The 16118-nt window shown below is 45.1% G+C and overlaps 1 protein-coding gene across 1 annotated transcript in view; it reads right to left on the reverse strand.

The window, feature by feature from the left end:
- LOC309363219 (uncharacterized protein) overlaps positions 1–16118 on the reverse strand; it is a 37110-nt gene that overhangs the window by 17711 nt on the left and 3281 nt on the right. Inside the window, 11 exon segments of the mRNA XM_081899325.1 lie at positions 3673–4441; positions 4916–4948; positions 5182–5303; positions 6777–6799; positions 7570–7800; positions 8489–8584; positions 9046–9070; positions 9072–9737; positions 12851–13370; positions 15559–15591; positions 15982–16103. Of these exon segments, the coding sequence (XP_081755451.1) occupies positions 3933–4441; positions 4916–4948; positions 5182–5303; positions 6777–6799; positions 7570–7800; positions 8489–8584; positions 9046–9070; positions 9072–9737; positions 12851–13370; positions 15559–15591; positions 15982–16103 (2380 nt within the window). The 3' untranslated portion in view covers positions 3673–3932.

Below are 16118 nucleotides of genomic sequence, written 5' to 3' on the forward strand. Positions count from 1 at the left end.
AGGGTCTTGCGTTGGTGTTGACCTTTAAAGCCATAAACGGCCTCAGCCCAGTATACCTGAAGGAGCGTCTCCACCCCCATCGTTCTGCCCGGACGCTGAGGTCCAGCCCTGAGGGCCTTCTGGCTGTTCCCTCATTGTGAGAAGCAAAGCTACAGGGAACCAGGCAGAGGGCCTTCTTGGTAGTGGCACCCGCCCTGTGGAACACCCTAACATTAAATGTCAAAGAGATAAATAACTACCTAACATTTAGAAGACATCTGAAGGCAGGCCTGTTCAGGGAAGTTTTTAATGTGTGACATTTTAATGTATTTTTAATCTTTGTTGGAAGCCACCCAGAGTGGCTGGGGAAACCCAGGCAGATCGGCGGGGTACAAATTATTATTATTGCGTGCCTCAAAGGGATATTTCCCCCTTGTGTGCAGAGACCATTGGGCTTCACACCACCCTTGTACCTCAGTGAGATTCAACACAGAAAATCCTGCTGCCTTGGGCTGGGTGCTCCCTCTCCTTCCCTCCTAAGCACCTGCTTTCACACAACCATATTTCATTTCCACTCCCTTGCATGGCTGGTCTATTCAGGACAGGAGGAAAGATTTTCCCTCAGAACTTGTGTGGTGTTGAGTCTGGGAGTCAGAGCAGGAGAGCGTCAGGAGAGTCTGAAGAGCTAGTGGAGACCTCCTTCATAGGCTTGGCAAAGTGCCCATGTGCCTTTTAATTGTTATTCTGAAGATTTCTGGCTAAATTGCTAAGAAAGAGCTGGAAGGTGACCAGGAGAATGTCTTTCTTCCCTCACCAAATTCTAGCTAAAGACAACGTTATCCAGATGTCTGTGCATGAAGGAAAACTACGGTAGTTAGAGTCTACGGCAGAGGAGGAGACAGAGGGAGGGGAGTTTTGGCTCTGTCAGTTTACAGCATTTAGTTGTGCTGGCTGCCTCTCTCTCTATTTGTCAAACAGTGGACTTGCCTGTGGGGAATGTTGAAGCTCTGCTCAACTTACTGATATTGATAAACTCAAATAGGACAAAAATGCATTAGCTTTGATATCCTTCAAAAGATCATTTGCTAGGCAAAAACATACCTCTTTGGCTTATTAAGCACAATGACAATAATCCACCAACAGCATACAAATCAATATGGCTAATCTGATCCAAAACGCCCACCCACCCCACTCACACACGAAAACAAAGATCACCACAGCCAACCACAAACAAACAACCACACCCTAGGCCAACCCCAACCTCTCTCACCACCAAAGGAACACAAGTGAACAGCACAAGCGACGCTGACACCAAACCCTACATACATTAAGCATAATAGAAACATCGCCACCCGACCCCACCCCCACCCCTTATTTCCCCCTAATGTCTCAACAAATGAAACTGATTTGTAAAATTGTTACATGGAAAAAATATGAGACACATTACACATACTTCTGTAAAACAAGAAAATATGGAAAAGGTGATGTATCGTTGGTACATCACCCCTGTGAAATTGCAAAAAATGTATAATACTGGAGACAAAAGGTGTTGGAAGTGTAAATCTAAAGAGGGAAGCTTCTACCACATGTGGTGGAAATGTGAAGAAGTTAAAAAATTTTGGGATCTACAACGAACTAAAGAAAATATTTAAATACACCTTTGTCAAAAAGCCCGAAGCCTTCCTTCTGGGAATGATCGGAGAGGATTCTGTTAGCACAAAATTGGAAAACCCCAAATACCCTGACTGTTAAAGATTGGCAAATTAAATTATTTGAGTATATGGATCTGGCAAAAATGACGCAGAACATTAGACAACAAAAAGGTACAAGGTTTATCGACAATTGGTCTAAATTCATAACATATATGGAAACAAACTCTAGAGATATAAAAACCCCCAGTAGGTTTAATATAACCCTTGCGTTGTGTTTACGTTAAAAAATGAAAAACTGCAGAATGGATTTAATATTCACATAACCCAAAACCGAGATGGAGGGAAGTCAAACTTTATTTATTGTTAATTAATGTTTGTTTTTTTGGTTGGTTTAGGTGTTTTATTTTGGTGGATGTTTTCTTTTCTTTTCTTTTTTTAGGTATGTGTTGGCTATTTTTCTATTTCTTTCTTTGCTGTTGTTTGGTTATAGAAAATGAACAAAAAGAAGTTTTTTAAAAAAGAATTTTTAATTTAAAAAAATTGTGAAAAAAATAGGATACCTGCTTTCTCACCGACATGGCAGATATGGCTGAGACTCCCTTCTCTCCTGGTGGTGGGATTCCCACAAATAAAGGGATGGGCAGATTTCAGACTTGAGGGATTTGCTTTCATTTCTAATCCGAATGCTGAGATCCAGAAATGGACCCAGGTGCGAAATATGAGTTTATGCAGGGAAGCCCCATAAATCTGCCACTTACTCAAACGGGATTGACTCCTCCTGCAGACATTCAGGGTCAACACAGGAAGGTCTGAAGAGGAGCTACAACATAGAGAGGAGCTTTGCAGGAAGGGCTTTCAAGCACATCTCTGAAGGGACCCTTGTTAAGATTTCACATTCTGAGTGAACAGTGTATTGGACTTGGGATGACAAGGCCCAGGTTCAAATCCCTTTTGACCATAAACTTTAACGTGTCTCCTTTTTCTAAGTCTCTCAGCTCAGCCTCATCTACTTCACGGGGCTTCTCTGAGGATAAAACAGGATATCACCCTCCTAAAATCCCTGGAGAATGTCATGGTGAATGGATATTAATACTGTTGAGTTTGAAACACCACAGGAGCAACAAGAAGTACAATCTTTAATAGAATCAAACACGTTAGCACAGGAAACATATCCCCAAATACTTTCAGGCCCGTTACACAAAAGGATAAGAAGAGGTTATCTCTAAAAAAAATACAGATAAGTATCTGATTGTTTGCTACAAAGCATCTTGGAGAAAATAATTGTATACATAGGAATTTACCCCTCCACCCCCACCCCCCACCCCAGAAATCCAGTCTAGATTGTCACTGTTCTCTCCTCAGAACGTCTGACAGAGGCTCTTCACTGTCAGAAGGGATTTTGTTACATTGAGGTCCAAAACCTGCACGGGGGGGGGGGTACATTTCTGGGGTCAGCATGTGAAGGCAATATAGCGTAAGTCCGGAAGACCCCCGAAAATGCCCCCTAAGCAACCATCCCACTTGTCTGAAGCCAGAGATCCTGACCTTCCTAGAGGCCAGTAAGCAAGGTGGACTTAGAAACTCTTTCCCCCGCTGCCAAAGCCCCATTGCTTTCTGGGCTCTAAAGACTTTTTTGGGATCTCAGAGTCCCTTCTAAGAGTTTTTCCTCATCTCTAGCCCTCTTTCTATTTAATAATTTGTGTTTTGAGGAACGGCTCCAGGCTGTGAATATTGCGCTGACTGTACTGAACTCACAAAAAGGAGATTTTGCTGAATTGCCACATAAGCTTCCCTGAATAGTAGCAAAGAAGGGATTTTGGAACTTCCATCTCCATGACCAGTGGAAGAATTGGAGGATGAAAGGGAATCAGAGTTCAGGATTGAGGATGAGGAACGTTTTAAGTGATGCTTGTGCATAATTCTGATGTTATTCAGAAAAGATGATGGTCTATAGAAAACTTGTCAGAGAGAGAACTACATCGAAACAGGAATGTGTGTGGGGTTGCTGTTGTTTCCTAAATTATTTTCTTGCTTCTTGCACCTCCTGCACAGACACAAATAGCCCATTCCCAAGGGAGAGAGAACAGGCAAGTTTGGGGACTGACAGGGGACCCAATCCATCAGTATCATTTACAAAGCTGGCCTGAAAAGGGAGAGTTGCATCATGATTGACACAAGGGATGGCCAATCACAGTTCTGCAAATAAGGTTTCTTCTTAAGTGCTTGTCAGCTCAGTCCTGAAGAGGAGACTGAATATATAATAATGACAGTGAATATATGCTTGTCTGTCTGCACCTTCAGTCAATAGAGTCTCAGGTTCGCTTTCTTGCTCACATAAAAGTAGGGCTGGAGGGTCTCTCCTGAGAAGGGGGCTGCTGTATCTGCATGGAGGAGGACTGCTGTATCGGCATCGTAAAAGGACACCCGTCTCCCTTCACAGTTCAGGGTCACTCGGATCCTCTCGGGCTCCTCACTTGGAACAGGGGCCTCATGGGAGGAGGACACCTTGTACCCACTGTCCCACTTCCCCAAACCCCAGATCCCTTCCGTAGTATTAAAATACAATTCACCCTTCCTCTTCACAGACTTTCTGGCCACCCCCACTGCCCACCCCTCCTCTCTTCCCACAGTGACCTCCCAGAAATGTCTGCCTGCTGGGAAACCCTCACATCCCAGCACATCGCCATCTGTGTCAAATCTCTCAGGGTTGTCTGGCAGGTCTTGACACTCTTCTCCCTCTCTCACACTCTTTCGATCCTCAGACAGGATGAGGTAGGGATTTGCTGTGTCTGGATCCAAAGTTACGTTTTCTGTGGGGGCAGAGGAGGAAAGAGAAGAGAAACGATGTCAACGGTGAAGCTGACTTTTCTTTAGGTACATGACAGAAATAGCATCCGCTCTGAAATGAACAGGGACTCCAGGGCTCTGCATTCGAGAGAGGGGTGCTCATCAAATTCTTGAAACATTTGTAGATCTTTCAAGAGTTCAAAGCACTTAACACACATTACAGTGGTACCTTGGGTTAAGTACTTAATTCGTTCCGGAGGTTCATTCTTAACCTGAAGCACCACTTTAGCTAATGGGGCCTCCTGCTGCCACCGGAGCACGATTTCTGTTCTCATCCTGAAGCAAAGTTCTTAACCTGAAGCACTATTTCTGGGTTAGTGGAGTCTGTAACCTGAAGCGTATGTAACCTGAGGTACCAGTGTAGTAGTAGTAGTAGTAGTAGTAGTAGTAGTAATAATAATAATAATAATAATAATAATAATAATAATAAAATGTACCCTTTTGCATCTGAAGTCCATATTCCACAGTGTCTGGAAGAGAAAAAGGAACCAAGATTAGCATCACACCATCATTCAGATAACAAACCTGGCAACAACAATATGAGCTCATGAGATTGTAGCCAGTGTGACTTCTTGATATTGAAAAAGAATAAATTAAAAAACCTTCCATCTTCCTGGCATGGCTTATATTTCGTATGATCAGAAGCCTGTCATGAACACTTATAAACATCCATTATAAAATACTTTCAGCCCTTCTTTACTACCTCTGAATTTTTCCATGACTCCCTCCAGGAAGGGATTTATATCACAGAAGTCCCAGATCCTCCACTTCAGAGCAGGAGGAAAAGCCACAGGAGGATCCTCTATGTTCTCCTTCTCCTGAGACCTGGGAGGAGAAGAACAAAGTCAAGCCACCACCCTTCCAATGCAAGGAGCTTTCTGACAAGGCAGGGGTCTCATCCTGATGATAAAGGCACCATGGATATATATCTTCCTATGGCAAAAGGGAGCATCTAGAGAGCACCTAACAAGATGAAGGGAAACTGACACACACCTGCTTCCAAAATATACTGAAGGAAATATATGAATATGAGATTGAAGGTAAAGAAGCTGATATATGCAAATTAATTTTTTTTAGGAAAGTGAGCAATACTGGGTCCTTACGCAGAGATTTTAGGACTACACCAGTTTTAGTGAAGGATTTCAGGTGATTAATGAGCAAAACAAAATAGGTCTGGTATGTGCATTTCTGAAATATAAGGAAGTTCAGAATGCTTTAGAATGGCTTTTGCAATTAACATCATAAATGTATTTTAGCACAGTGGTTATATTTTTAAAAATACAGATAATATTGGAAATTAAAGCAATATTTTCTAAACATGGAAGATTCTCAAAATTTATGAGGGTTTGAAGATGTTGCAGGTGTTTAGGGGACAAGGCTCTCAGCAGCTACTCTTCATGATGGCTGGGTCAAAGGCAGTGGTGCCTCTGAAACCACAGGAGGGGAGTGTCCTCTGTTGCTCAGATCCTGCCCATTGGTTTCCCACTGGCATCTGGTTAATCATTGTGAAAACAGGATGCTGGACGAGATGGTCCACTGGCCTGATCCAGCAGGGCACTTTCTCACATTCTTATGTCTGAAGAAGAACCAGCAGGAGCCTGAAATACACTGGATATTTAAGGGATGCGGGTGGCGCTGTGGTCTAAACCACTGAGCCTCTTGGGCTTGCTGATCTGAGGGTTGGCGGTTCAAATCCCTGCAATGGGGTGAGCTCTTGTTGCTCGGTTCCGGCTCCTGCCCACCTAGCAGTTCGAAAGCACGCCCAAAAGTGCAAGTAGATAAATAGGTACTGCTCTGGCGGGAAGGTAAATGGCCTTTCTGTGCACTGCTCTAGTTTCGGTGTTACATTGCGTCAGAAGCGGCTTAGTTATGCTGGCCATATGACCCAGAAAAGCTGTCTGTGGACAAACGCCTGTTCTCTCGGCCTGTAAAGCGAGATGAGCGCCGCAACCCCAGAGACGTTCTTGACTGGACTTAACGGTCAGGGGTCCTTTACCTTTTCTTTAATGAATGTTCCCGCTTTTCTGTATATATTCCGGAGCAAATGAATCCATCAAGGAAAAGGGAGAAATATGTAATGGAGGGGAACAAGGAATGGCTTCCTTCCTATGATTCTAGATGAGACCAATAGCTACAAATGACTAGGAAAATGTCTCTTTATTTTTGTCTGTGATCTTGTGGAATGGACGATGGAGTCCTAAGCTATCTCTGGAAGGCGGAACTGGAGAGCGAGTTTCCCACCTGTTAAACAGGAACTTTTGTAGCATCAGAATAAGGCAGGGGTTTTCCATCACTTACCTCTGCAAGAAGCTTCCAATATCCTGGAGGGAAAGAAAGATGTTAGTGGAGCCGGAACACTGTCATCTGTTTCTTGTAGTTATTTCTGCTGTTGTCATTATCAATTTTGTAAACCACCCTATACCCGCAGGTCTCTCGGCAGTTCCCCCAATAAAAACACAACATAAAATTCATAATAAAAACAAGAGCAACCAAATAATCCAAATTGTATTCAGGCACAGCCCCATCTACAACCCCCAAGCTATGTACCCACTCCTTCAGAGGAAGTGCAACCCCTTCAAGAGCAGCCCATCTCCCACCCATCCGGTCTAGGGAACCACCCACTAATAGTTCCTCAGTCTTATCTGGATTGCCTTTCAATTTGTTGACTCTCATCCAGTCTGCTAGAGAGACAAGACACTGGCCCAGCACTTCTGCTGCCTCAGCTGCAGATGTAAAGGAGAGTCACCAGCATATCGCTGACAACATGCTCCAAACCTCCAGATGACCCCAGTTAACAGTACTAAGCAGCTGACCAGCATTGACTGGGAAAGAGAGGTGGGCAGAGAGCTACTGGTTTTTAAGTCTTCCCAGAGACCTCTGGTTGGCCAGTGCGAGAACACGATACTAGAGTGAAGGGACCTGTGGTTTGATCTAGCAGATCCCCTTTTGTGACCCCAGGCCTTTCACCCATCATGTACCAATTCTTTTCCTTGCAGCAGCTTTTTGGGGGGTGGGGGCTAAGACATGTTATCCTCCTGCTTGTACTATGAAGCAGCCCACTCCACCCTCTCACATCAGGATGAGGCCTCACCTGCAGGAGTTCCCTCGCTGGTTCTTGAAGCTTCTCCTCCATCTCCCGGATGAGGCTGTCAAGAGAGGAGAGTTCCCCGGAGAGTCTGGCCAGCTGCTCCTCCCTTTGGGCTGCAATCTCCGTCTCCACTTCTGCCATCTGGGCCAGAATACGTTTCTCCTGTTCTTCCAGAAACTGGCGCAGTCGCCTGAACTCAGCCACCATCTTTTCCCTCTCTGCAACTGTTTGTTTCTGCAGCAAAGAGATTGAAAGAAGAGAACAGTGGGCCAAGTTAGATTAGCCTCAACCAGAGCCAGGGCCTTTTCAACACTGGCTCTGGCCTGGTGGAACGCTCTGCCTCATGAGACCAGGGCCCTGCAGGATCTGATTTCTTTCCGCAGGGCCTGTAAGACAGAGTTGTTCCACCTGGCCTTTGGCTTGGAGCCAGTTTGATTCCCTCCCTCCCTCCCTCTCTTTGTTTTTTCTTTTCCTTCTCCTCCTGTGATGAGGCATTTTAATGAGGCATTTTAATATTTTAATGTTTCAATATTTTAATGTTGTATTTTAATTTTGTTTTAAGTTGTAATCATTCAACTTGTTTTTATTATTGCTTGTTAGCCGCCCTGAGCCCGACCTTGGCTGGGGAGGGCGGGGTATAAATAAAAAATTATTATTATTATATCAGGCATTTAGTCTGCTCTTGCAGGATGAAGAGGCCAGTTATGTAAATTCAACTAGAGGGCCACTTCTGACATATTCAGCAGAGAAAGAGCTTCATAAACACTCACAAGCCCACCCCCTCCTTTAAATGGTCTTTCATGTTCTGTGGGAGATCGGACCATTAAAAAAGAAACCTTTTCTGTATTCCATATTCTTTCCCCCCCAGGTATTGATTCTAGACAATAGCACTTTTCCACCTTAAAGTAGCAATGATACTTACAAGCAGGTCTTGGCTTTCCTTTTCTGTGTTTGCTTTAAATACGAGAATTTTCTCTCTCTCTTTCCTCACATTGTCTAGGCAGCTGCTGATCTGATCCTGAAAAGAAAACAAAATCCAAATTGGGCTGCATCACACATTAACAGGCAAAATGAATCGTATGTTTGCTCCCTGCCCCACATCCCTGGGTCTTTTGCAAAGATTCCCCTTTTTCATCCCAGATGAGGAAGAAATGAAGAGGCCCTATTTACCCCACACACTGAACACACCTCCAACATGTTTCCCCTCCTTTTTATAAAATCAATCCTAGATGCTGTAATCTTTCATCCAAGGGGAGTTACTGCAGCCTGCATTCAGGGGGACACTGGGCGCACTTTAATCCCTCAAAAATAAAAATAAATGTTTATTTTATTAAGTTTTAGAAGTTTAGTTGCATCAGGAGAATACCTTTTGGGCTGCAAGTTGAGAGAATACATTACAATATTATCATTTTCATTATTGGAAGCCCCTCTTGTCTGCAGCTATTCCACCCCCAAGAAAAACCCTCTGCCTTTTCTCACCTTGTACTCCTGGGACGCCTCCTCTAGGAACCACCTCGTGGCTTTTGTGCTCCTTAGATACATTACACACCACACAGATGGGGCTTTGGTCCTCCTTGCAGAAGAGCTTCAGGGGCTCCTGGTGCTTCTCGCAGACCATCCCCTTTCCTTCCCCCTGCTGTTTCAACCACAGATGGCTGAATTTCTTAGTTATTTCTACAAAATTTGCAAGCTGCTGGTTTCGCCTGATGCTGCTTTGCTCAACGTTTTCCCTGCACTGAGGGCAGGAAGACTCTCCCTCGGATTTCTCCCAGCACTGGATCAGGCAGGCTTGGCAGAAGTTGTGCCCGCATTCATGAATGATCACTGGATCTCTGAAATAATCCAGGCAAATGGAGCAAGTGGCTTCCTCGCAGAGATCCCGGACGGGACCCTCAAAAGCAGCCATGCTTGCTTCGCCAGGAAGAGAGAGCTGGTTTCGTTTTCTCTCTTTTCCGCCTGCAAATGGGCGTGTTCCCTTTTCCAGGAAATTCGGATTTCCGGGAAACTCAGGATCTCTGCTGCCTTGGAGTTGGGTGGAGTCCCGAGCAGCTTTGATACGGTGGAAATAAATATATTTATTTATTTTAAATGGAATGCTCATCCATGGTGGATGCTCGTTTAAGGAACCATTTCCCTGTGGGAGCTGGTGGAGTTTGTTGTAGTTTTGTTGACTATCAGCACGTCAGGCTCAGACTACTTTGCAAGCTGATGAATGAATTGCCGCCACGCCCCCCACTCCTTGCTCCATCCATATCCTCTTTCTAGTTAGCAGCCCCCACATACATAGGAGAAACAGCCCAGCCCTCCATCCTGGTGCCAGTTTTTAGTGAGTCGTTTTGACAAAATCGCCCACGTCTGATAATATGCAATAACCTCTCGAACCAACTCTGCAACCTTTGCAAACAGCTCAGCTAAATGGTATCCCGATATTTGCCAATCACACCGCAGCGCAACTATTAAGAGCAGGTGCTTTCACTTAGCCCCATTTCTTCAATGAATGCACCCCTTTGTCAGTGAAATATCACTTTGTTATAAGAATTTTAAGATCTCCAATATAGAATAAACACTCATGAATGCACACATATCTCAATAAACGAACCATGAGCCATTCTGCTTCTCCCAATGGCCCCAAATATTCCTCTGCAGTAAGGGAGTCAAATGGGGAAAGTCTTCCCATTATCCTTTTGCTGGCAAATCCTGTCTTAAGGGCATATTTGTGTATGAATAGGGTGAGCCTGTGACCTGGCTCCAGGAACTAAAGTATTTACTATCACAAAAGAATGGCCAAGCTGCCTGCAGTCAGTGACCTTTAACAGGTATCCGAACAGAAGGATTTCTGCTGGAGACTGCCTCCTTCTGTGATGTATGTCCGATATTTTGGGGGCTTGGTCTTGTGCTACAGGTGCACAGTTTCAAAAGTCTATATAGGGGCTTGCACACCATCGTTCTGGGTTCTCCTCCCTCCTTCACAGTGGCGTAGCGTGGGTTGTCAGCACCCAGGGCAAGGCAAGTAATTTGCACCCCCTAACCCGTGGATTTGCGCCCCCTAACCCTAACCCCCAGATGTTGCGCCCGGTGCGGCCGGCCCCCCCTGCACCCCCCACGCTACGCCACTGCTCCTTCAAAGGGTGAGTGGGGACCCTGTTGCAACAGTTCCTTTAATAAAGATCAGGCTTCTTAGTTGCTTTGCTTCTCAATATACAGTGGTACCCTGGGTTAAGTACTTAATTCATTCTGGAGGTCCGTTCTTAACCTGAAGCACTTTAGCTAATGGGGCCTCCTGCTACTGCCGCGCCACTGGAGAATGATTTCTGTTCTCACCCTGAAGCAAAGTTCTTAACCCGAGGTACTATTTCTGGGTTAGCGGAGTCTGTAATCTGAAGCGTATGTAACCTGAGGTACCACTGTACTCTGGTTGGCTTCTGTTATTTTCTCCTACCGATAGGGAACCCACTTAAGGGCTCTATAGGGCTCCTGAATACGACTTCTGTTCTCATAAGGGAAGAGGAGCTACAACATATACAGTGGAACCTTGGGTTACATACTGTCCTCCTTATGAACACTTTGGGCAACAAGCTCCGCTAATCCAGAAGTAGATGCTCCTAGTAGCGAACTTTGCCCCAGGATACGAGCGGAAATCATGCGCTGGCAGTGGGAGGCCCCCTTAGCGAAAGCATGCCTCATGTTAAGAACAGTTTCGACTTAAGAACGGACTCTGGAACGAATTACGTTCGTAACTCGAGGTACCACTGTGGAGGAACTTTGCAGGGAGGGCTTTCAAGCACATCTCTGAAGGGACCCTTGTTAAGATTTCACATTCAGAGTGCAGAGTGTGTTGGACTTGGGATGACAAGGCCCGGGTTCAAATCCCTTTTGACCATAAACGTTAACGTGTCTCCTTTTTCTAAGTCTCTCTCAGCTCAGCCTCTTCTACCTCACAGGGTTTCTTTGAGGATAAAACAGGAGATCACCCTCCTAAAACCCCTGGAGGAAGTGTCATGGGGAATGGATATTATACTGTTGAGTTTGAAACACCACAGGAGCAACAAGAAGTACAATCTTTAGTAGAATCAAACATGTTTAAGTGCATGAAACATATCCCCAAATTATTTTAGGCTTGTTATACAAAAAGATAAGAAGAGGGGATCTTTAAAAATACAGGTAAGTATCTGACTCTTCATTACAAACCACCTTGGTGAAAATAATTTTATACATGGGAATTTACCACATACACATAACCCAAAATTCTCAATGTTTGCCAATGTTTTCTCCTCAGAGCTTCTGACAGAGGCTCTTCATTGGCGAAGGGGATTTTGTTACATCGAGACCCAAAACCTGCAGAGGGGTTACGTCTCTGGGGTCAGCATGCAAAGGCAATATAGTGTAAGTCAGGAAGACCCCCGAACACGCCCACCAAGGAACCATACTGCTTGTCTGAAGCCAGAGATATTGACCTTTCTAGAGGTCAGTAAACAAGGTGGACTTAGAAACTCTTTCCACCATTGCCAAAGGCCGCCCCCTAAATGCTTTCTGCGCCGTGGAGACTCTTGTGAGATCTCACACAGTCCTTTCCAACAGTTTTTCCTGGTCTCTCACCCTCTTTCCATTTATTAATTGGTGTTTTGACAAAGGGCTCCAGGCTGAGATCACAGAAGAAAGTTGCCAGTGAGATTTGGGCCAACAACTCAACTAGCAAACAATCTTTGGATGTGGAGATTTTGCTGAATTGCCACATAAGCTTCCCTGAGGAGTAGCAAAAAAGGGGGGGATTTTGAAACTTCCATCTCCATGGACAGTGGAGGTGTTGGAGGATGAAAGGGAATATGAGTTCAGGATTGAGGCTGAGGAATGTTTTAAGTGATGGCCATACATAATTCTGATTTTATTCAGAAAAGATGATGGTATTGTCTGTAGAAAATGTGTCAGAATTGGAGGTTGGAGAGAGAACTACATCGAAACAGGAATGTGGGGAGGTTTGCTGTTGTTTCCTAAATCATTTTCTTGCTTCTTTCCCCTTTTGCACCTCCTGCACTGACAGAAATAGCTGGTTCCCAAGGGAGAGAAAACAGGCAAGTTTGGGGACTGACAGGGGACCCAATCCATCAGTATCATTTACACAGCTGGTCTGAGAAGGGGGAGTTGCATCATGATTGACACAAGGGATGGCCAATCACAGTTCTGCAAATAAGGTTTCTCCTTAAGTGCCTGTCAAGCTCAGTCCTGAAGAGGAGACTGAGTATGTCATAATGGCAATGAATATACGCTTGTCTGTCAGCACATCAGTCAATAGAGTCTCAGCTTCGCTTTCCTGCTAATGTAAAAGAAGGGCTGGAGGGTCTCTCCTGAGAAGGAGGCTTCTGAGAATGAGTAGAGGAGGACTGCTGTATCAGCATCGTAAAAGGACACCTGTCCCCCTTCACAGTTCAGGGTCACTCGGATCCTCTTGGGCTCCTCACTTGGAACAGGGTCCTCATGGGGGGAGAATAACCTGTGCCCATTGCCCCACTTCCCCAAGCCCCAGATCCAACCCCAGATCCCTTCCCTAGGACCAAAAGAGAAAACCCCCTTCCTCTTCACAGACTTTCTGGCCACCCCCACCCCCCACCCCTCCTCTCTTCTCACAATGACCTCCCAGAAATGTCGGCCTGATGTGAAACCCTCACATCCCAGCACATAGGTAAGTGTGTCAAATCTCTCAGGGTTGTCTGGCAGGTCTTGATAGATGTCTCCCTTTCTCACTCTCTTTCGATCCTTGGACAGGATGAGGAGGGGATTTGCTGTGTCTGGATCCAAACTTATGTTTTCTGTGGGGGCAGAGGAGGAAAGAGAAGAGAAACGATGTCAACGGGGAAGCTGACTTTTCCTTAGGCACATGACAGAAACAGCATCCCCACTGAAATGAACAGGGACTCCATGGCTCTGCATTCGAGAGAGGAATGTTCATCAAGTTCTTAATAAGGATTCTTGAAACATTTGCAGTTCTTTCAAGGGTTCACACATTATCTATATAGAACCTGACCCTGTAAGTTAAGTCAATCTTGGCATACCCATTTTTCAGATGGGAGGACTGAGGCTGAGAGACAGTGGCTTGTCTAAGGCCACCCCTACCCCCACCATTCATGGCAGAAGGGAGTGCAAGCAGGGATTCCCTAATTCACATCAATCTTTTACCTCACATCACATGGCAGACCATGCTGGACAGGCCAGGTAAATCTGGCAGCAGGTGCTCTCACCCTCCTTGTAACCACCACTCAAGTTACAGTTATATATTTAACATTATATTATAGACCATCCTTCCAGAGAGTTTATGAAAAGCAAGAAAGTGGTTAGGCTACCCCGACCCCCTTGTGTGAAATGTCCTGCTCGGGATTCTTGAAAGCACATTGTAAAATTGTAGAGCTGCAAGGGACCCCAAGGGTCATCTAGTCCAACCCCCTGCAATGTAGGGATCCCAAAAAACATCCACCACAGGGGGCCCCCCAACCTCTGCTTAAAAACCTCCAAGGAAGGAGCGTCCACCACCTTCTGAGGGACTCCCTTCCACGTTCTGCCGTGTGGGCCTATGGTCTGTTTCCCCCAGGCAAACTATGAGCAGTCAGCCAAGAACTAACTCTATTATCGCTTGTGGTTTGCTTAGAGCGATGCAGAAAATGGATAATTCTTTCTTTCAAATTGACATCTATTACATTGTGTGTGTATGTGTGTGTGTGTGTGTGTGTGTGTGTGTGTGTGTGTGTTTTAAAGCCAAACCCAGTAAAACCTAGGAAGTGCCATTCCCACCTGTCACCTTGAACGCAAAGACCCCATCCTGGTTCCCCAGGCCTGATTGGCTATATGATTCATCTTTTTCTTCACTGTTCCTCACTTTTATGGAAAAGGTGGGCAGTGGAAGCATAATGAGAAAATTAGTCCATTTAAAAATTAGTCAGGCTGGTGGACATTAGAAAGAATATCTGCTCTGCAGTCCTCTCACCTGCTCCCCACGTTATGGAAAGTTTGTGAAGCAATTTCTTTTTAAAGACACACATTTGTACAGCGGCCTTTGGAAATTAAGCGGGATATTGGGTGTTGCGAGTGCTATTAGTAAAAAAAAATTGTTAAATGTAATGGGGTTTTTTCTAGTTTATTGTTGTATTGGCTTGCCTTTATGTATTTTACTTACTGCTGTTTTCTAAAAGAATCCCAGAATGTACTTTTAAAGATAAGTAGGAATTTCCTTTATGCTTCCATCTGCTGCACCTTTTCCGGCTCTTATGAATCCCTTTTTGTGGTTTTCAGGATCAGGCCAGACTGGACTTCTGTCTTCCCATTGAGCCTTTCCTCCTGGTCTGTGCTGTAATTCTGTCCTGCTCTTTTAAGTTTACTCAGGTTTCTCTAGTCCGCCATCATGTTGCAGCAGAGAAGTCACAATACAATACAATACAATAGCTGACTGAAGACCCCCATCTTGCAGGGAAGCCGGACCACTGGAGTTCACACTCAGGCAGCCTCCAGCTCCCTCCACTGACACCCATTTACCTTCTCGTACCCAAAGGTTGTTGCAGCCATTTTCTGAGCTATTTCTGTTCATGCATTTCCCACATATGAGTAAACCTTACTCTTACATAAGCTCTCCTAAAAGGGCTGGGGATCTTGTATGGCTCAAAGGAATATTTCCCCCTCATGTGCCGGCAGCCTTTGGCTTCACACCACCCCTGTGTCTTATCGAGGTTCGGCACAGAAAAGCCAGCCATCCTGGGCTGGGGGCTTCCTAAGAGTCTGCAGGATCAGGCCAAGAGCCCCTCTAGCCCAGCAGGCTGATCTCATGGAACAGATGCCTCTCGGAAATAAGGGGAAATAAGGCATGGATGGAAGAGCTGCAGCGGCCTGGTCTTTTGAGAAGCAGATCCCATCTCTCCCGAATTTGTGCCTCTGCTTGACTTGGAAATGGTTAGGGAAACCCAGCCAGATGGGCAGGGTATAAATAATACTTATAATTATTATTAAATGTACCTTTTTGCAGCTGAAGTCCATATTCCACAGTGTCTGGAAGAGAAAAGGGAACAGAGATTTAGCATCACACCATCATTCAGATCACAAACCTGGCAACAACAAATATGAGCTCATGAGATTGTAGACAGGGTGGTGCACTCCTGATGTTGCGGACTACAAGTCCCATCATCCCTAACCACTGGCCACGCCAGCTGAAGAGATTCCAGAGCCCAGCAAGAAGGGTTTACCGTCCCCTTTCAATTGCATAAGTAAAATCAGTTGTGAATCATCTACATATTAAAGTGTGACTTCTACATATTGAAAAAGAATAATAATAAAAAACCGTCCATTTTCCTGGCAGGGCTAATATTCCATATGACCTGGAGCCTGTCATAAACACTTCTAAACATCCAGTATAAAATACTTTCAGCCCTTCTTCATTACCTCTGAATTTCTTCATGACTCCCTCCAGGAAGGGATTTATATCTTTGAAGTCCCAGATCCTCCACTTCAGGGCAGGAGGAAAAGCCACCGGAGGATCCCCTAAGTTCTCCTTCTCCTGAGACCTGGGAGGAGAAGAA

The sequence above is a fragment of the Podarcis melisellensis genome (genome assembly GCF_964234715.1).
Source record: "Podarcis melisellensis genome assembly, chromosome: 2".
Classification (NCBI taxonomy): Eukaryota; Metazoa; Chordata; class Lepidosauria; order Squamata; family Lacertidae; genus Podarcis; species Podarcis melisellensis.